General features: G+C 39.7%; 1 protein-coding gene across 13 annotated transcripts in view; it reads right to left on the bottom strand.

Annotated features, from left to right (window-relative positions):
• Positions 1 to 2,968: 2,968 nt before the first annotated feature.
• CADPS (calcium dependent secretion activator) overlaps positions 2,969 to 19,552 on the bottom strand; it is a 483,060-nt gene continuing 466,476 nt past the window's right edge. For all 13 annotated transcript variants that reach the window (XM_073009971.1, XM_073009972.1, XM_073009975.1 and 10 more), the window contains 2 exons: positions 7,709 to 7,813; positions 2,969 to 4,205 (listed from right to left, as the gene is read on the bottom strand). In XM_073009971.1, coding sequence (XP_072866072.1) covers positions 4,026 to 4,205; positions 7,709 to 7,813 — 285 coding nt within the window. In that variant the 3' untranslated portion in view covers positions 2,969 to 4,025. The remainder of the gene's footprint in view (positions 4,206 to 7,708; positions 7,814 to 19,552) is intronic.

Below are 19,552 nucleotides of genomic sequence, written 5' to 3'. Positions count from 1 at the left end.
TCTCTGACTGATGAAGGGAATGGAATAGAAAGAGTCCAGGTGTTCCTAGCACAGTACCTGCCTGACCAGTATGTACTCAAGTATTTGTGGACCAATTGTTCATAAAGTGAACGCCTTTCTATCAGGTTCACAATTTCCTTGATATCTCCTACATCTAACTGGCACTTTTTCCTGTGGTCTCTTCCTTATCAGCCTTCAAATAGCTCTAAATTTTTCCTCTTATTTAAAAAAAATAAAAAGGAATAAAAGGGTTAAACATGCACTTCACAAAAGAAGCTATCCAAATAAAAAATGTACTTAGCTCTCCTCCAGGGCTCCTGAACATTTTCCTACTTTTGCTAACTTTTATACACTGGCCAGATGCTCCCTCTTTTACTTTGCATGTTTTAAAAAGCCTTAAACTGGCACTTCACAAAAGAGGCTATCGAAGTTCCCAATACACAAGTTCAAAGGCAATCAACTTCATTTGGTAGAGAACTACAATTATAAACTACCACAGCACTTACCAGAATGGCAAAAATTAGAGTGACAACACTTAATGTTGTCAAAAATGTGGAACAACGGAGACTCTAATTTGCTGCTGGTGAGACAATAACTTTGTTCATCCTCTGTGGAAAACTGGCCACATCCTCTGAAAAGGAAAATACCTTTACTCCAGGACCCAGCAATTGCACCAAAACATACGTACAAGGAAATTCATGGCAGCATTATTCATAATACCCCAAAATGTAAAACAATATTTTTATATGGCTAAATCAATTATGGTGTATTTATACCTTGGACTACTATACACCAATGAAAATAAATGAACCACAACCACACCAACTATGTAATGTAGAGCAAAAGAATCCAGACACAAAAGAATATGTACTGTGATTGCAATGACAAAAAGGTTAAACTAAGCAAGTTGATCTATTCTATGCCATTAGAAATCAGATAGTTGTTACCTTTGGGGTGTAAGGAGTGGGTAGAGTTTGGGAAAGAGCATGGACATGGGGTCCTCGGGGGTCTTCGGTATGTTCTATTTCTCAGCTAGGTAGTTGTTCCGCGAGTGTGTTCACTTTATGATAAATCATTGAGCTGTAGGCTTAGGATTCATGCACTTTTTGTATGTATAATAAAAAACTAAAAAAGAAAAAAGAAGATCACTCAAGATACCATCCCAAAGAAACGAAAAGTAATATCAAAGCTGTCTTCTTGGCTTTGCATCTGTGGTCAGAATAAACTGAGGCCAGCAGTGGTCAAGGATAACGTGGTCAGTGCTTTCTGATGTGTTCTGATGTCATTTCCTTCCCCATACCACCTTTCCCAGGGTTGCTGGGGGTGCTATTTAACAGGATCCTCAGTGCAAGGCAGTGGAATCTTTTTTTTGAATGAAGTTTTTAATTTAACCTTGGTTTTGGAGACCAAGTCTTTTCTGGCTTAGTTTTCCTAATGACTTTTACCTCGTGCCCTTTGGTTAGTTATCTAACCCATTCACTTAGCCTTCCTGCAGGGCTCCTGAACATTTTCCTCCTTTTGCTTTCATACACTGGACAGACATTCCCTCTTTACTTTGCATGTTTTAACATTGTAGGCTGGGTGCAGTGGCTCACACCTGTAATCTCAGCACTTTGGGAGGCTGATGTGGGCTGGTCACAAGGTCAGGAGTTCGAGACCAGTCTGGCTAACATAGTGAAACCCCGTCTCTACTAAAAATACACAAATTAGCTGGGCATGGTGGCACATGCCTGTAGTTTCAGCTACTTGGGAGGCTAAAGCAAGATAATCGCTTGAACCTGGGAGGCAGAGGTTGCAGTGAGCAGAGATCGCGCCACTGCACTCTAGCCTGGCCGACAGAAAGACTCCATCTCAAAAAAAATGATAAAAAAATTTTAATTGTTACAAGATATATGATCTCATTTTGCAACTCAAAATATAATGAAAATATGTTTTCAAAAATCTTAGCTGTGCCATTCTGACTTAACTATGTGCCCCTGGGCAATCAAAGTTTTGTCATACCTGAAAGACATATCCCCACCATTTGTATTAATAGTTTTACGCTCTTATCTCTGGATTAATGTTTCTGCATAGAGTTAACTATTGGGCAAGTTAGCATAACCCTTTTGAACTTAATTTCCTAATCTATAATGAGGATAACAATAGTTCTCTCCTCTTATGGTTGTTGTGAGATTTAAATGAGGTAATATATGCAGAATGCCTGGCATAGCATAGTTGTTCAATAAATAGGACCTCTTTTTGTAAGCCCACAACAGCAGAAAGTACTGTTGCCTTGTACCTGCAGACCTCAAGTAAACAGAGCAAGACATGTTGTCTAAAGTGGTTATTTTGTAGAGAACACCTGGTGACCATTCTACCTGGGTCTGTTGGAAAAGTAGCTGTTTCCCTAAAGCCTCGGTCAGCTTCCAGGAAGGATCAGCCTGGTTTAGTGACAGACGCAAATAAAGCAAACAAGGCTACAAAATGTTTAATTTCTTACAAACTTAGGTGATTATATTGCTGACAGGGCCTGAGGAGTGAGTAGAGTACTCCATGTCTTAGAGAATCTTGTAAAATGCTTTAACAAATATATAAGAATCATATATAATTGGCACACACTTTGTTTGAATGCAAACACTGCTGTTAAAGTGGTGCTTAAAAACAGTTTGTTGGCCTTCTCTTCGTACAGGAGAAACATTTCTCTCGTTTACACTACTTACTTGCTTAGCAAACCCTTATTTATCCTATAATGCAAGTGTAATCTGTCCAACATGTCCAAATGCCCACGGATTCTGAATTAGTGGAGTCTGAATTAGCGGAATTTTAGGCAGTCTCTCATGGAGAAATACGAGCATTTGAAAACGACCCACTCCAACAGTTTCAAGAACACTCTATGAAAATTACCTCTTCCCTCCCTTTCCTATTTCTTCTTGTTGTGTTTCAGTTCTGGCATTCAAAGAAGACAGAGAAAAACAGACCCAAACGTATATTCTTAGGACATTTGAATATTTATTGAGAAGCCACAGTTTTCCACACTTCCATAACTGTAGGCTTTATATAAGGCAAAAGCAAGATGGATCCACTACTTTACATGGAAAGAAATAGCTCTGCAGCAAACCCCAGGGTTGTGCAGTTACAGATCAAAATGCAATGTACATGACAGATATAAAAAACAGTGTGGAACAAAATAATTTAAATTATGGTTACAATCTACTGAAGGAAATATCCACATCTTATTATAAACACATTTTTTAGTCTAGGGTTGTAATTTAAATATTCTTTTTTTTTTTCACATACACAGTTGAGACATAAAAGCAAAATAACATTTAAGAGGAGAAAACTTTGACAGAAGACAGTAGTTTTGAACTGTGTGCTTGATGTAAAGTCATGATAGGATTGCCCACTTGCCATGGCAATTAAGAGAATCAATCCATTGGTATGTAGCCATCCTTTTTTGGCTAATTATTTGCGTAAATGAAAGGATGGGTTAACAAGGACACAAGGGGTTCATTTTTTAGTTTTAGGGGAACAGAAAGAATCAAAAGTTGATCGTTGGAGACTTGCCTTTTGTTTTTCAAAAAATAAAAATAAAAACACAAAGCAGATCTATGTGCTTTAATTAATTTATTTATGTACTCATTTAATTAACTGGCATCCACATACGTGAAACACAGTGAATGTACTTGGTATACTTGCCCTCACATCCATTTACCACCAATGCATACACAGTACATGAATGAAGCATCATTGATCTTTGCTGATAACAGGGACACGCCTAGTGGTAAGACTATGTATTCTCCATGAACAGTATTTAAAGAATGGTGCTCCATATTGCTTGTAAACATATAGACATGGACATCAGGAAATCAGTGGATATGAAGGTCATTTGCTAATCTTGGTACCACATAGCTAAAATGGCAGTTGTATTGATAAACATCTCATGGGCATGGTAGTTGACAGAAAATTCCCTAATGGGTTTAACTAACAGACTAAGGACATGCACTGATTACAGGACTCTGTCCCAGCGGACTCTAGGACCAAATGGTCTAATCATCTTCTTCGTCTTCCTCATCGCTGTCCTTCATGCTAATCCCCTGCAGTCCCCCACCTTCGCTCACTGATGCTGTGGCTTCCTCCACAGTGAGACGGTTTCGGATTGTTTCATAGGTCTTGCTGTTTAAGGTGGAGTCCAGGACCCCTTGCAATCGGAAATCTCTGTAGGTTTTCTAAGGAGGGAAAAGATACAGTGATAAGAGAGATCTCATCTCCATGATGGGGTTGGAGAAGGTAAAAGCAGGTGTGGGTGTGAGAGCACTGACCTTCAGCTAAACATCACACTTTATGCATTGTCAAATAAAAAGCCACTGTGCTTAGATTTCACTTGTATTGAAAACTGAGATCCTTTGAATGACAGAAAATAAGAAACAGTGACAGGATAAACTATATTAGATGAGACAAAGCAAAGAACATAAGCTTGTGTTTATTCAGTTCCATAAAGGGAAATGTTCCATAATTGTTTTGGTTCCTTTTGTGGACTGGTTCTTTCTCTTAGGTTAGTGTAATGTAATACGATAGACACAGGAAAGGGCTATAACATAAAAATGATGGATTGAGCGATTATGGTATTTTGTGATTTCTGTTGCAGTCTGGTTTTAGTATTTTTGAGTCTTGTAACTGCATGAGCTGTACTGATATCCCTCTGTCTCATTCACAAGACAGACATATGTATGTTGGTATATGAAACCCATCACAGGCAGCAGCAATTATGAGAAAGATGGAGCGCTAATGCCTCATCAATATGTTGCAGGCATGTGACTCATTTCTTATCTCCTTGGGAAAGAACTGTATCTATTCCGTTCACAACTTTATGGTCTCAGGGAAGAAATTTGGCTCTTTTTCAAGAACAATGGCTCGGTATTACCGCATCACAAGTTCTTTCTTTGTTCCTTCAGGCGGTTTCTCTCAGATTTCCTTAGGTATCTCAAGGACTGTTTTTCTAGAAATCCTTCAGTGTTAATTGAATATGACCAGAAGCATCTGGCTGTTGTCTACTTCGTAATTTTTTTTTTTTTAAAAGGTCTCTCTCTAACTACAACTCTCCTCATCACACTGCATATCATTTCAGCTACTGATTCTGCTGTTTGTTTCTCCTATTGATATAGGAAACTTGCTAAAGAGGTAAGACAAGGAATGCTAACATACATCAACACCACTCCCATCATTATTTCTTTTTTCTTTTTCTTTTCTTTTTTTCTTTCTTTTTTTTTTTGAGATGGAATCTTGCTCTGTAGGCCAGACTGGAGTGCAATGGCACCATCTCGGCTCACTGCAACCTCCACCTCCCGGGTTCAAACAATTCTCCTGCCTCAGCCTCCTGAGTAGCTGGGATTATAGGCACCCGCCACCATGCCCAGCTAATTTTTGTGTTTTTAGTAGAGACGGGGTTTCACCATGTTGGCCAGGATGGTCTCGATCTCCCGACCTTGTGATCTGCCCACCTCAGCCTCCTAAAGTGCTGGGATTACAGGCGTGAGCCATCGCGCCCGGCCCATTATTTCTATTTTTAATAGTCCATCTAATGCAGTCATGATAGTAACAATCATAATGTCAACCCCTCTTGAAGGTCACATGTTGTAATGACTATAGAGTTAACGAGTGAACCCAGTTCAGCTTAGTGAAGTCCAATAACATAAAAGTAATCTGGTTTAGACATTAAATTACAAGGTTATCCTCAGTCATGCATCAACCTGCAAGACTTGCCGAGAAGAGGAAGCTAGATAGCTACCTGAACTGTGTTTTCACTTTGATGGGGACAGGTAAGAGACTGAGTAAATGTTAGGCATGGTGTGGACCAGATATCCAGACAATTAACTTAAATTTTTATACTTTTCAATCATTTGTTCTGTCGCCACTCAGAATAACATAATTGTTGCCAGAATATGATGGGGAAAATAAAGGTAAAAGCATTTGAGTATTCTCTTTTTTATTCAAACTCCATAGCAATGTGTATACCAACTAGACTCTCAATGCCTAAGTGCAGAGACCACATCTAGTCATTTTTGAATCCTCCATCTGGTAATATACAAGTAGAGGCTCACCTAATATTTATCCAATGTTGAATGAATAAATAAATGCTTTCTGAATAATGAATGAATGGATGAATAAATGAAGTGGCTGTTGATGCAAGAAAGAAAACCAATTATCCTTGGAAATTTGCCCTGGAGGAGGAGGCCTCTGGGTGATGTTCTTGGTTTAAAGGTTGTGAATTCTGCTTCATAGCTCTGAGTTGTGGCATTAGTTAAGCTGAACCCACTTTTTGCTAAAGTGAAGGGGTTCCCTTGGCAGTGACATTTCTGTATCCCTTCTCTGTGGTTCATATCACATTTTTTTTTTTTTTTTTTTTTGGCAAAAGGCTAAGATTAAACCTCTCCTCTGACTTATATTTTTCCTTCATAAAATATTGTTAATTTCCAATACTAATCTGGAAATAGAAATAATGGGAAGACAATTTTTAAGTATTAAAATTATATCTTCTTTTCACGTCTACCCAATAAGGGTCAAACAGAAAAATTTCCCAAAGTGTATTTATGCACAGAAAATGGAATTCAAGTGGTCAGGCGACCACTTGACTATTGAGCTGGTCCTAAGGAACTGAAATAAAAAAAATGTGAAAAGGAGGCTGGGTCCATAGTCTGAGTGTATACATTCCTTTTTTAAGAGCTGTAATATACTGCTATCTATAACTTTTCCCGGGCGGATGCTTTGTGAGATCAAATGCAGATAATAATAATTCTCCTTAATTACACACAATGGAACAGCAATTGGTTGTCTGTAAGCTCTGGGATAAAGTGAAATGGTACTGATCCAAAAGAGACTAAGAAATGGGGTGGGGGTGGGGTGCCCAGGAGTGGGTGTTGCAGGGACTTTTGGTAAACTGTTAAGAAATAAGACATTCAGCTACGTTTATTGTTAAAATATTTTAAAGGACTTTGTGCTTTGAATGAGATTTTTGCATACGAATGTTTTAAAACCCTCTATGGTGAAGCATCAAATGGAAACTGAAATGATCAAAAATGTATTTACCCCCTTCTGTGATCTTATTATTTCATGTAAACCACTGAGATTTCACGCTGAAATAATTATCATTAGTCCAAGGCGCACACACAAGAACAAGGGAAAACGCTACTTTCAGGGGATGTTATCTCACCTTTGCGAGCCTTTACATTTGATTGTATACACGCATTGTAAGAGGAACTACTTCAATTAACTATGAGAACAATATTGATTTGCATTCTGATAATGATCACAGGACATATTTAGAAATAGCTGGGGGTAAATATTTCTATTAAATTAATAGTGGCAAAATTTTATTTAATTAAACTATAAACGAAACTGGTAATGGATGTGATTAACATAATGGCACCAAAAGCCAGTTTTTGAAAGTCTAATGCAAAGACACGATGGCCTCTGCAGTACTTTTGCACGGCAAAAACAAAGTATTTTTCCTCTCTGGAAAATGATATCAAATTCATTTGTATTAAATTTCCCTCTGCTGTCTGAGTAACACGTTTATCATGCTTCACAAAACAATTGCATAGGTTTTTCTTGTATGAGATACTATTTTATATGTAAACTAATATTCTTTGTGTTAAGCAAGCTCTGCGGCTTGCCAATGAAATGTATTCCAGTAAGCTATTTGCAAAGAAGAATAATTATTTTTTTCTTTTACCTTTACCATCCTAATTAGTGTTTTCAACTGATAAATGTGAAGCTGTAAGTCCATCCGGTCCGTCAACCAGGTGCAGATCACGTTCATGGAGCTGTTGTACCATTGCTGAAAAAAGAGACAAAAGTTCTCCAGCCAACACATCATGGAGCATTTATAGGGCAGAGAGAGAGCAGGCAATGTTTGAGTACCCCACTCTGTTCCAGGAGGAAACAAAATGGTTAAAGAGAATTTGAGAGCATAGAGATTAATGAACGTTAGTTTATACAAAATTACAAGGTACTGGATACTGGACCAATCTAAGAGAGACCAGTTTGGACTCTGAATCTAATTGAACTCTTCCACGATAGACATTTCCTATGTTTCAATTCGTAAAGACCATCTTTCACTCTTCTGATTCTCTTTTTTTTATTGGTCAATTTTACACCATTTAGATTCAAGACACGAATTATTTCCTAATGTCACTGTCTTTGGTGCCAGAGAGACGAGGCTTCTCCACTGGATTAATTGATGTTCCTTGCCACTTACCATTTGAAAATTCCACATCCTGTCTGCTAAGTACAATACTAGAAATTGGGCTGACAGTCTTAGGAATTTAGGGGCAAGTTTATCTTCATTTACCTGATTGAGAAGTGCTGATAAAGACAATGAATGAAGATTTCTCTTTAAGGGCCAAACTGTACTCTGGGCAGCTTATGTGCCCTTACATTGGCTGTGCAATCTGTTTTAATCTTAACACCAAAAAATTATGGAAGATGAGAGAAAAAAAACCATCTACAAATGAGCTCATTTCAAGCTGTTGAAATCATACTTCCCCTTAAGGGGGTTAAATTTTGCTTCTTGTCTGTGAAAAATGCTTGAAGCTGTGTCACTTTAGACTGCCACCCCTGTGGTGCAGGAAGTCTCTGGTGCAGTATAATTTTGCAGTACTGCTCATATATTCATAAATCTCACTCGGAGACATATGAACAGTGTTATGAAGTGTCAGTATGAAAAAAAATCTAATCTTTTAAACTTCACCAGGTTTCATTACGCTCTGCCGCTTATACCAAACAATTTACAAATAAAATGAAAAGGTGTGGATGGACCTATATATTTATTTATAGGGGATCTATATGAACTGTGCACAGAAAAGATGCAAAAAAGAAAGATTGGTTAGAGAATTGAGATGATGCATACTCTCATGCTAACCAATACACACGCACATGCACGCGCGCGCACACACACACATCGCACACCAGTGGGGATTCGAAAAGCATAAATAAAAACATGTTTCTGATGGTAACTCCACCCTTTCTCACCTAAAGATCATCCAAAATCAGTTTATGCCTAACACTCACAGTTTTTCCGAAGCCTTGTTTCTGACTTAATTTCTTTTAAAAAAAATTAATTTAGGTTTTTACTTGCAAGGTAGAACTGCCAAGTTTCACCTTGCAAGAAATGACACAGTCTCAGCCATGGTGTACAGAAGCCCTCTTTGCAATCTTTCATTTCTAGGCTCCTTCCTCATCAGAGCCAATTGTGGCTCTCCTTGGAGCCCAGCCGCAGCAGAGACCACACTACCCCAATCGAGGCAGCACTGCAGCCTCACAGCCAACTTCTGCTCTTTTAAAGATCATGGAGGCGAAACTGTCAGTTTTAGGAACCTTCTGTCCCTCCCCAGGGAGCAGGAGGGGTAGGAAGTCCTTTTTTTTTTTTTTTTTTTTTTTGGAGATTTGCAGTTCACTCCATGGAGGCAGGGTGTTTGCTGGGGTCAAGCTGCTTCAGGCATGGACAGGTTTTCCCCTCTAGGGGTGAGAACATTTTACTGAAAAAAATTTTTTGATAGTGGTTGTTGGGGGGTGTTTTTGGCACCTCCTGCCTTGGGATTCTGGAGCTTTTGCTGTTACTGCATCTGGGCTTGTTAAGAAGGGGCCCAGGGACAGGGTGATCACTGGGTCACTGGTATTCCTGCAGCCCTGCCTTACTCCTGGCACCTGGGGGGCTCTCTTGTGCTAACCCAAGGCCTCAAATTCCACATTTACTAGCTGTAGCTGACATGTAATCGGGGGGGGCTCAAAAGATCTATTTTGAGAACTATGATCAACCTCCCCTTACCCCCAGTCTCCTGGGACTGGAAGATGACCTTCGAGCAATCCTGGCAACCTCCTGGCCAAACCTACAATTCCAGGGTCTCATCGTGGGTACATCTCAGGGACACAAAAGAGGAGTGTGGCACTCTGGCTTCTAGGCAGAGGTGGCATTTTGCTTTGGCTGTGACAACAGGCAAACCGGCGCTGGCTTATATCACTGCCAGCAAGCCTTGTGCAACATGCCTTTTTCTCTTTGCTGAGAGACGTGCCACCTTTCAGGAAAAAAAAAAAATAAAAAATAACACAACCCCCTGCCGCCCCTCCATTTTATGTAAGCAGTTCCCACTCTTGTAAATGGCTTCCGGATAGTAAAAAATAAAAATAAAAATAAAAAGGTAGGAGACTATCAACAATCTTGCTCGGCTGCCGAAAGGGTAGAGAGGTAGAAATTGCATACAGCAATGGCTCAGTGCACCACACGCAGCCTGCCACCCCAGGAGAACAAGCAAGCCCTGGAACATCCATGCTTTCCTTCCTGGATCTCACATCTAGCAAAAGAAGTGTAAAAAATGTATGATGCCCCATTGGCTACACATTTAAAGAGGCAAAAGGGAGTAAGTCACTCCTTTCCAAACCTTATGCTCAGGAGATGAAATTGGAGGCACTTTTGGATGCAGCACAGTGCTAACTTGGTTTTCCAGAAAGGCGCTTCAAGGCATTTGGATGTCGGAAAAAGCAGGAGGCACTGCCTTCTAGAACTTTAAAATGTTAGAGGTACAGGGGATCTTCCACATTATCTGTTGTAGAGGAGGAAACAAAGGCACAGAGAGGTGAAGTGACTTGCCCAGTGTCACACAGTGAGTGCCTCCAGAAGCAGGAGCTCTCCACGATAGCCACTGCATTGAAAGAGCGGACTGTCTTCCATTCCTCCTCCATAAGGGATGGAGTAGTGTGTTTGCTGGTCATGACAGCCGATCTTGCACATCTCTTCCCAACTCCGCATTTAGGGATATCACATTGATAGCTAGAAATAGGCCTTCGTGGGGATTTTATCATCATGGGAATTGGCAAATGCCACAAACCAGGGCTTTTTGCCTCCCAGAAAGCCAGTCATTAAACATTTATCAGCACAATCTTTGGTGTCTGGGTTGTTCTGCTCTTCCTCACGGGGCTTACAGTGCTTATTAACTGGATTTGTTTTATTTGAGATGGATGGGAATGCAGCAGATTTGTTATGATTCTTCAAAAGAGGAAATTAATAAAATATTGTAAGTCCTCCCCATTTTGTTTAGTCCTTGGTTCAGATATGCCTTTTCCAGAGCTACCCTAACACCTGGGCACTAACTTTTCGGTAAAATATACTCTAAGTCTGCAGAGATAAGAACTGTGGGCTGACGACATGTACTAAGTATTTAAGTATAATTTCTACTCCTTTACTGCCTTCCCTTAATTCAAGTATATTAATTTGAAACTTGCTAAATAAAGCTACTTTAATCCTAAAAAAACACCACTAAAGAAATAAAGCCCCCAACAGCATGGGCTCCTTTAAAATATGCCCTCTGGGGAAAATTCTGTGAAGGTTTTGAACTTGTCACTCAAAAGGATGCCCATCATAGACAACAGGGCTCTTGGAAAGGTGGGAACTTCTTCAATAGCTGAACTGGATCTGAAGGCTCTATTTAAAAGAAGCTGGAAGGCTGATCTAAAAATTTGCCACTTAATTCTTCTTTCTTTCTACAGTGTAGAGGTTAGGAGCACAGGCCCTAACATCCACCTGGGTTTGTGATCTTGGGCAAGTTACTTACATTCTCAGAGACTCAGTTTCCTGATGAAAATGGGGTCTAACCAGCCTTTTATAGGCTTTTTCTGATGGGTAAATGAAATCACGCTCACAAAGCACTCACAACAGTATTTGGCACATAAGGCCTCAATAAATGTTAGCTACCACCACTTCCACCACTGCAATCAACATCATCATCATCATCGTCATCATCATCACCATCATCATCATCGTCTTTCTTCTCTTTTTTCTCTCCCTCTCTCAACCTAAAAGATCCCCCAAAACAAGGGAGAAAGTGGAACACGTTACCAGGGAAAGTCATGTGGTGGTGAAGAAAATTATTCCCACTGGAATATTTCTGGAATGATATGCATGCCTTATAGGACACACAAGTAGCTCCTTAACTGTGCAATTGTGTTGTAAAGTTGTTTTCTGGTAGATCATAACCCAAACTTTGGGTTCCTAAAGCACATTTTAAACTATATTGACCTAGATGTAAGTCTTGAATTAAAAAGATTCAGACACAGAATGAGTGATTTTTCAAACCCTGTAGGGTGAGTTACAGCTTCAGCCTACGTTGGCTACTTATTAGCTGGGTAACCTCAAGGAAATTACTTAATTTTCTGGCCCTCAGTCTCCTCTGGGAGTTAATACCAGTACTTTCTTCACGGGATTACTGCGAGCATTAAAAGAAATCATTTATGTGGGGTGCCTAGCAGAGTGAGTCACATAGCAAGGACTCAATAAAATTTACCCACTTTGTTATTCCTCTCAGAAACATCATAGACACACTTTCTTTTTGTTTGTTTTTCTTTTTTTGAGACAGAGTCTCACTCTGTGTTCAGGCTGGAGAGCAGTGGCACGATCTTGGCTCACTGCAACCTCCGTCTCCCAGATTCAAGTGATTCTCCTGCCTCAGCCTCCTGAGTAGCTGGGACTACAGGCACAAGCCACCATGTCCAGCTAAGTTTTTGTATTTTTAGTAGAGATGGGGTTTTGCCACATTCACCAGGCTGGTCTTGAACCCCTGACCTCAGGTGATCTGCCCATTTTGGCCTCCCGGAGTGCTGGGATTACAGGTGTGAGCCACTGCACCCGGCCCATGGAAATACTTTCTTTTTTTTTTTTTTGAGACAGAGTCTTGCTTAGTCACCTAGGCTGGAGTGCAGTGGCAGGATCTTGGCTCATTGCAAGCTCCGTCTCCTGGGTTCACACCATTCTCCTGCCTCAGCCTCCTCAGTAGCTGGGACTATAGGCACCCACCACCATGCCCGGCTAATTTTTTTGTTTTGTATTTTTAGTAGAGGTGGTGTTTCACCATGTTAGCCAGGATGGTCTCGATCTCCTGACCTCATGATTCACCCAACTCGGCCTCCCAAAGTGCTGGGATTGCAGGCATAAGCCACTGCGCCCAGCCAGACATATTTTCAATATGTGACAGAAAGACGTTTTTTTTGATCCTCCCTTTCTAGTAGAAGCGTAGATCATTAATATGCAGATACACTTGGGTCACCCATTCTGCCCTGCAAACATACTGACTTCATGTAGAGAAATCCTTAAACATAGAATGTTTCTTCTTTAACATTCGGGTTCACTAAGGCCAGGATTAGGGTGAGGGAATAGGGCAGGGTTGTACAAGCGCAGGATCAGATCCTGTCTTTAATTAAAATTTTGATATTTCAGTCATCATGGACTTTTTGCACTAATTTTGATTTTATAAAAATGTTGTATTAAAATGTTATTTATCTTTATTGCTACATTTTTTTGGTTCTCCCTTAAATTTTGTGATCGAAAAGTTGCTCATTTACCTCTTCCTAGCCCTGCTCCTGGGTTCACTGTTCCCCTGGAAACTTCACCCCCTGGAAGGGATGTGGGCTTGAGAGACAAGATGAGTAATTAACACCTTATTGGACATTATAGGATTCACAGAAAATGGGCTTTAATTGAGTTCTGGATAATATCTAATCAGCTATATAGAGTGTTGCCACAATGATTGCTACTGCAGTTATGTCTTCTGTCATGAGAGCCACCCTCATTTACATGAGTCTTAATTCCTGACCCCCAACATCTTGATGTTAATTTGATATCCTAAAAAGACATTACTGTTAATGGTACATTTGTTTTCAGAGCAAGCTACATATCACAGATGAGTGGCAGTGGAAACAGGGAGTAGTGGCTGCGAGGAGACAGCACCGCTGACTGTATTTTCATACTCACTTGTCACAAGGGTAATTTATCCCTTTAACTTACACAAACCCCTGTCAGACCAGACCATTCCATAGGACTTTAGAGTCTACTGTTTTCAGCAAAGTACTATTTTGTAAGGATTCCTAATACACACCCACATGCACTCACGTGCATGTACAATTCATAAAAATAGTTGCCTACTCATTGAACATGGAGTTCTTATAATGTTCAGGCACTGCACAAAATATACTACAAGCATTATATAGTTCAATCATTGAATTGAACTCAAGATGTTGACACTATTAACAGCCTTGCTCTGTAGATGAGAGAAAAGGGCATAGATAGGTTACATAAGCAGCCTATCGTCACACAACTAGTAAGTGGTGGGACAAGTTTTAAGTTCGTTATTTGCCACTAAATCTGTATAGGTTGTTTGCATTCAACTTGGTACTTTATAGAAGTAATGGATTGGTTACACAGAAACAGCTCTAGTCCTAGGTGTCCCTAGAGCAAATTCATTCAACTCTGAAGTTCTCAAAGAAGTGTGTGGGTAGGACAATGCTGTTGAAAGTGTTTCTCTCAGAGCCTGAGCTTGGCATGGTGTTGAAAAGATTCTACATTTTATGAGCATAGGAAGCTGCTAAGCAGAGTGTGGGGACTCAGGGGCATCCCCATGGAAAACCACTCAACAGCCTTAAGAATTGATGGATGAGAGACAATCATTGCTGACTCTTAAGGGAAATGATTAGAAAAAGGTGAACGAGGCTGAAGGCTACTATTTCTTAACTAACATCAACACAATTTTTCTTCTCCCCTATCATTCTACCTCGTCTTCTTATTTTATTTTAGATTGGTAACTCATCAATTGCTAGTGGGAGAAACTAGAAAAGTTGCCTTCATCACAATGATTGAATATTCCTAACAGTTTCAGAGATAGAAAAGCTATAACATTGATCAAAATTTCTGAAAAATTATATATCATAGGCTTTAAAATTTTTAGTGAATAAAGGGAGCAAAATGGTAGAGCCTTTTCAGGTCAAGGGAAAAAATTGTCTCATGTGAAATTAAAAATGTCATCAGGAAGTACTAGAAGAGAAGAGTTTTAGGCAAAGTCACAAATCCAGTCAAAATAGTCTAATCCAAACTCAGTTCTTCCTGTGTTGCTTTTTTCTTCACAGGAAAATTTTACTGAAGTATAAAACACATACATACTGTAGTAAATCACTTTTAGCAACACACACACACATACATATACACACACACATACTCCCAACAAGATATGTTGCCCCATACCTGTAAGCGAGGGAAATATTTAGCCCAATATCATAAAAATGAGCTCTTTAAAAAATAATAGTGTTTGGCCTAAGAACAAATAACCATACCATGCAGAAATGGTATGGTTCACACCTTCACACACCTTCTTTGATTGAAAACTTGTGACTCAGTCCAATATATCTCCATCCTGAGTGATAGGAAATTCACTAGGAACTGAGTTCTCTTGTTAGCTCATTTCTAAACATGTATTTCCTTTGAAAGTGGCATGTTCAAGCCATCTATATTAGGAAAGCAAAGCATTAAATGCCTGGGCAGTTCATGTCTAAATTCTAAACAGTGCTGTAGCTGAATCTTTGCCATCATCCATAGTTTCACTTCACAGATGAGGAAACCGAGACCCAAAAGTAAAGTGGTCTAGCAGCTAGCAAGAGATGGAGCATCGATTTAAAATTCTGAAAGGCAGTGTAACCTGTGGCTAAGAAAATGCACTTGACTCAGACCACTTGTGTTTGGATCCTGACAAATTCCTAACACCACTGTGCTTCAGTTTTCTCATCTGGTAAGAGGAGATAATAATAAAACTTACTTAGGATTAAATGAGTTATTTAGGTGCTGAGTGCTTATTACAGTGCCAGGCACATACTAAGTATTGGGTATTATTATCTGAGCCATGCTGTCCTACCCCACTTCCCAAATAAGAAATCACATCTCCTTAAGTGTGAGCTACTCAGGGTTGTACAAAACTTTCTGAGCGGCAGGCCAAACACAGTGGCTCATGCCTGTAATCCCAGCACTTTAAGAGGCTAAAAAGGGAGGATCACCTGAGGCCAGGAGTTTGAGACCAGCCTGAGCAACACAGTGAGACACCATCTCTACAAAAAATTATAAATTAGCCAAGTATGGTGGTGTGTGCCTGTAGTCCTAGCTACTCAGGAGGCTGAGGTGGGAGGATTGCTTGAGCCCAGGGGTTTGGGGTTCCAGTGCTATGATTGTGCCACTGTACTCCACCCTGTCTCTGAGAAAACAAACAAACAAACAAACAAACCCCACTTTTTGAGTAGCTTCTGTTTTTCTAAAAATGCCTGAACAAGCAGGTAATTTGGTAACTGTTTGGTAACCATCCGGTGTTTTTGAACTGAATGCTGGAAGATTTTTATATTTTCTCTGGAAAGTTTTCTTTCTCTAACCCAACACAGCCACACCTCAGAGACTGGCACAGCATCTTGCCTAGAGGGGCTAATGAAATAACATTTTGTTTGTTGGCAAGGAGTCAAAAAGGAAGATAATACTTTGACCACACCCATGTGACTCAGTTCTTCATTTTGTTTTTGGTGACAAAGTGAACTATTATTTGTTAAGGGAAAAAACCCCTACAACCTATTTCAATTGCTATATTGAAATACTGTAATGAAATATTTTATGTTTGAAGCTTTCAATGCGTATTTCTTCCTTACAATTTGGGCAATTAAAGAACATGTGAAAAGCATCATTCAGGGTTTCTTTAGACTTCCACCAAAGTCGCTGTAGCTTCGTTAGCCTAAGCCAAAATTCCACAGCCCCCTGGGTCTCTCAGGTCTAATGATCACCAGGGATCTGGTTGTATTTGGTGTTCTAATCAAAGATTCACAGAGGGTCTGACAAAGAAACCCTGGCACGTTCAAGCCATCTATGCCAAGTGGGCAAAGCACTAAAGGACGGCATGCAGTTCATAGCAAGTTTCCGAATTTGTCAAAGCTCCCCAAGGGCTGAAGAAATACTTTCTAAAAGGGCATATCATCCAAATGCGTTCAAAAACCAGTATGCCGTTGAAAGATACAATCTTCTGCCTTACTTGAGTGTTGCTATAATTCAGGATTTCATCCTTCAAAACAACTGCTCTTAGAAATGGGTATTTCCCAGTCACAGCTTCAGGACGCGCAGCTAACAGCACAAAGCTATAATCAGACACCAAAACTCTAAACAGACACCGAAATCAGAGGGTACAGATAATCAGAATGACCTTCTCAGCTGCCCTAAGTGTCATTTTTAGTTGAGGGTAGGATTTTTTTTTTTTTTTACATACGTAATTCTCTGGATACCTAAAAACCCATGCCACTGAAGTCTTTACAAAGCTATCAGTGCTGTGGCTCTTCAGGATGGCCAGGTCCTAAAGTTTGGATGGCAGCTCCCTGAGGACTCACTGATGGAGGAGCCTGAGACAACGTGCTACAACCACAGTTTCAGATACTATGGCTTTCCATAACCTGCTGCCGAGAGAATTCAGCTCCTCCTTTGCCTTTAGCCTTTTCTCATTAGGAAGAGATAATGCAAAAGACATAATAATTTAAAAGATATATTTAAATTGTTACTGCTTAAAGTATTTGCTGCTTCTGTAGGAAGGTATAAGGGATTTAGCATTTGGGATCATTATTTTAACCTCCTTAGGAAGGTCCTAAGTATCTTGATTTTTTATTAAGATAAGCAGTTATCTATTCACGACCAAACTTCAACTCTGTAAAATGTGTAATAAGTAATTCTTTAGCATCAAAATTTCAAACGAATAATTAAAGGGATGAATCCACATGTAGACTCCTGACTTAATGCATTTCAGCCTTCTAACCCAAGTCAGTCCTGTTGCATGGGGGAAATTTCAAGGGGGAGGTAAGAGTCCGGAAAGATCCTTTCTAAAAGCAAATCAAGCAGGGGAGTTTAATCCAAAGTTTAGCTTCTCTGAACTGTCTAGGGGTCTCTCTCTGGAAGACATATCTTGTGGGGAATTTTTAGCTAGCCAAAGCCAGAATACAAATAACTATGTTGCTTCTGCATCAATCTGATTGTCTAAAACCCAACAAGTTACAAAATCCCCCTTTATTCTACCCAATCCCACTTTTCAATGTGGCAAGTGGTCATCAGTGAGGAGGTGTGATGGTCTCAAAAAGGCTATCTTTCCTAATAATCATGAGATATTGCTGGAAATGGTGTACCACCTTCAAATGAGAAAACTAAGCCAAAGTTCAACTCATTGATACCGACTTAAAGACACAAAGGCATAAGATGGGAAAGCAGAGGCACAGATGTGAATTTTCAATTAGGAATACTGCCTCCAACCCAAAAGCAAATATCACTCTTCCAGTTCCCACAACCTGAGTAAGTACCTTTATTCTTACTCAAAAGCGGAACTTTTGAGTATAGATGCAAAAACATTGAAAGTAGGATCTAGAAGAGATATTCCTGCATTCATGTTCGTAGCAGCTTTACTCACAATAGCCGGAAGGTAGAAGCAACCCAGGTGTCCATCAGGGGATGAGTGGGTAAACAAAATGTGGTATACGCATACAATGGAATATTACTCTGCCTTAAAAAGGAAGGAAATCCTGTCACATGCTATGATATAGATAACCCTTGAAGACATTATGCAAAATGAAATAAGCCAGTCACGAAAAGATAAAAACTGTGATTTATATGAGATATCTAGAACAGTCAAGTTCATGGAAACAGAAAGTAGAACAGTGTTGCCAGGGGCTAAGGCGAGGGGGAAAAGTGAGTTGTTTAATGGGTAGAGAGTTTCAGTTTTACAAGATGAAATGACGTCTACAGATAGGTTGCGCAACACTGTGAATCTATATAATATTATTGAACTGTACACTTGGAGATAGTTAAGACAGTATATTTTTTGTTACGTGCTTTTATGACAATTAAAAGAAAGATGGTAAATAAAAATCACTTCCCATACTTAAAATGAAACTTTGCCTAAGAAAGAACAGATACGTAGCAATGTACATAGTCTCATCTGGCACACCCAACTACACTTTAAAAAAGCAAACAAAAAAATGTCTTTGTAAGATGAGTTTGGTCATTTCATTTAATCCCAGGACCAAGGCAATTTCTCAAACTCTCAAGGCTCCACGGAATTTTGAGATTATGAAGAACAAAGAACAAATCTGGTAGCATTTGCTCAGTCATTTATTTGGTTTATTTAAAACATGCCACAGGGCCAACATTTCTAAATCTGTGAAATAGAATTAAATGAAGCCCAGAGATGAGAACTGAGAATCCTCATAGAGGATTGGGTCCAAACAACAAGAAAAGGATGCTTTTTTTTACACTGTGTACCACGTCACCTCATATGTTTTCACAGAGACTCCCCTGTCCCTTATCGACCAGCCCCCGCTCCAATTTTTCAAGCACAGATCTGCTCAAGCAATACTCAACCCTGAGACCCCAGTTGCCCAAAAGGGCAACAGCTCTCCATCCAGAATCACTCCCACCACAACAGACTTATTAAGGTTTGGAATGTGTGTTCAGGAAGCCCTTATTTTAGGAAACAATTAAGTAGAATTAGGCTAATAATGCAAGGCAGGCAAAGCTTTTGCCCTTTGCTGAAAAATAACTCCTACGTGGAACAGTTATACTAATAAAAATCATGTATTTCTTAAATGCCTCAAAATGATCTTTGCACCAAGCTCAGCAATTAACACTGTCCCACTGAGGAGCATTTATTCCCCAGGCTTGGGAGGATTAATCTCCCTGTTCGCCCAACCAATGTCTTCTGTT

Source organism: Chlorocebus sabaeus, chromosome 22 (assembly GCF_047675955.1).
Source record: "Chlorocebus sabaeus isolate Y175 chromosome 22, mChlSab1.0.hap1, whole genome shotgun sequence".
Lineage (NCBI taxonomy): Eukaryota > Metazoa > Chordata > Mammalia > Primates > Cercopithecidae > Chlorocebus > Chlorocebus sabaeus.
This window is presented reverse-complemented; position numbering and strand designations above follow the sequence as displayed.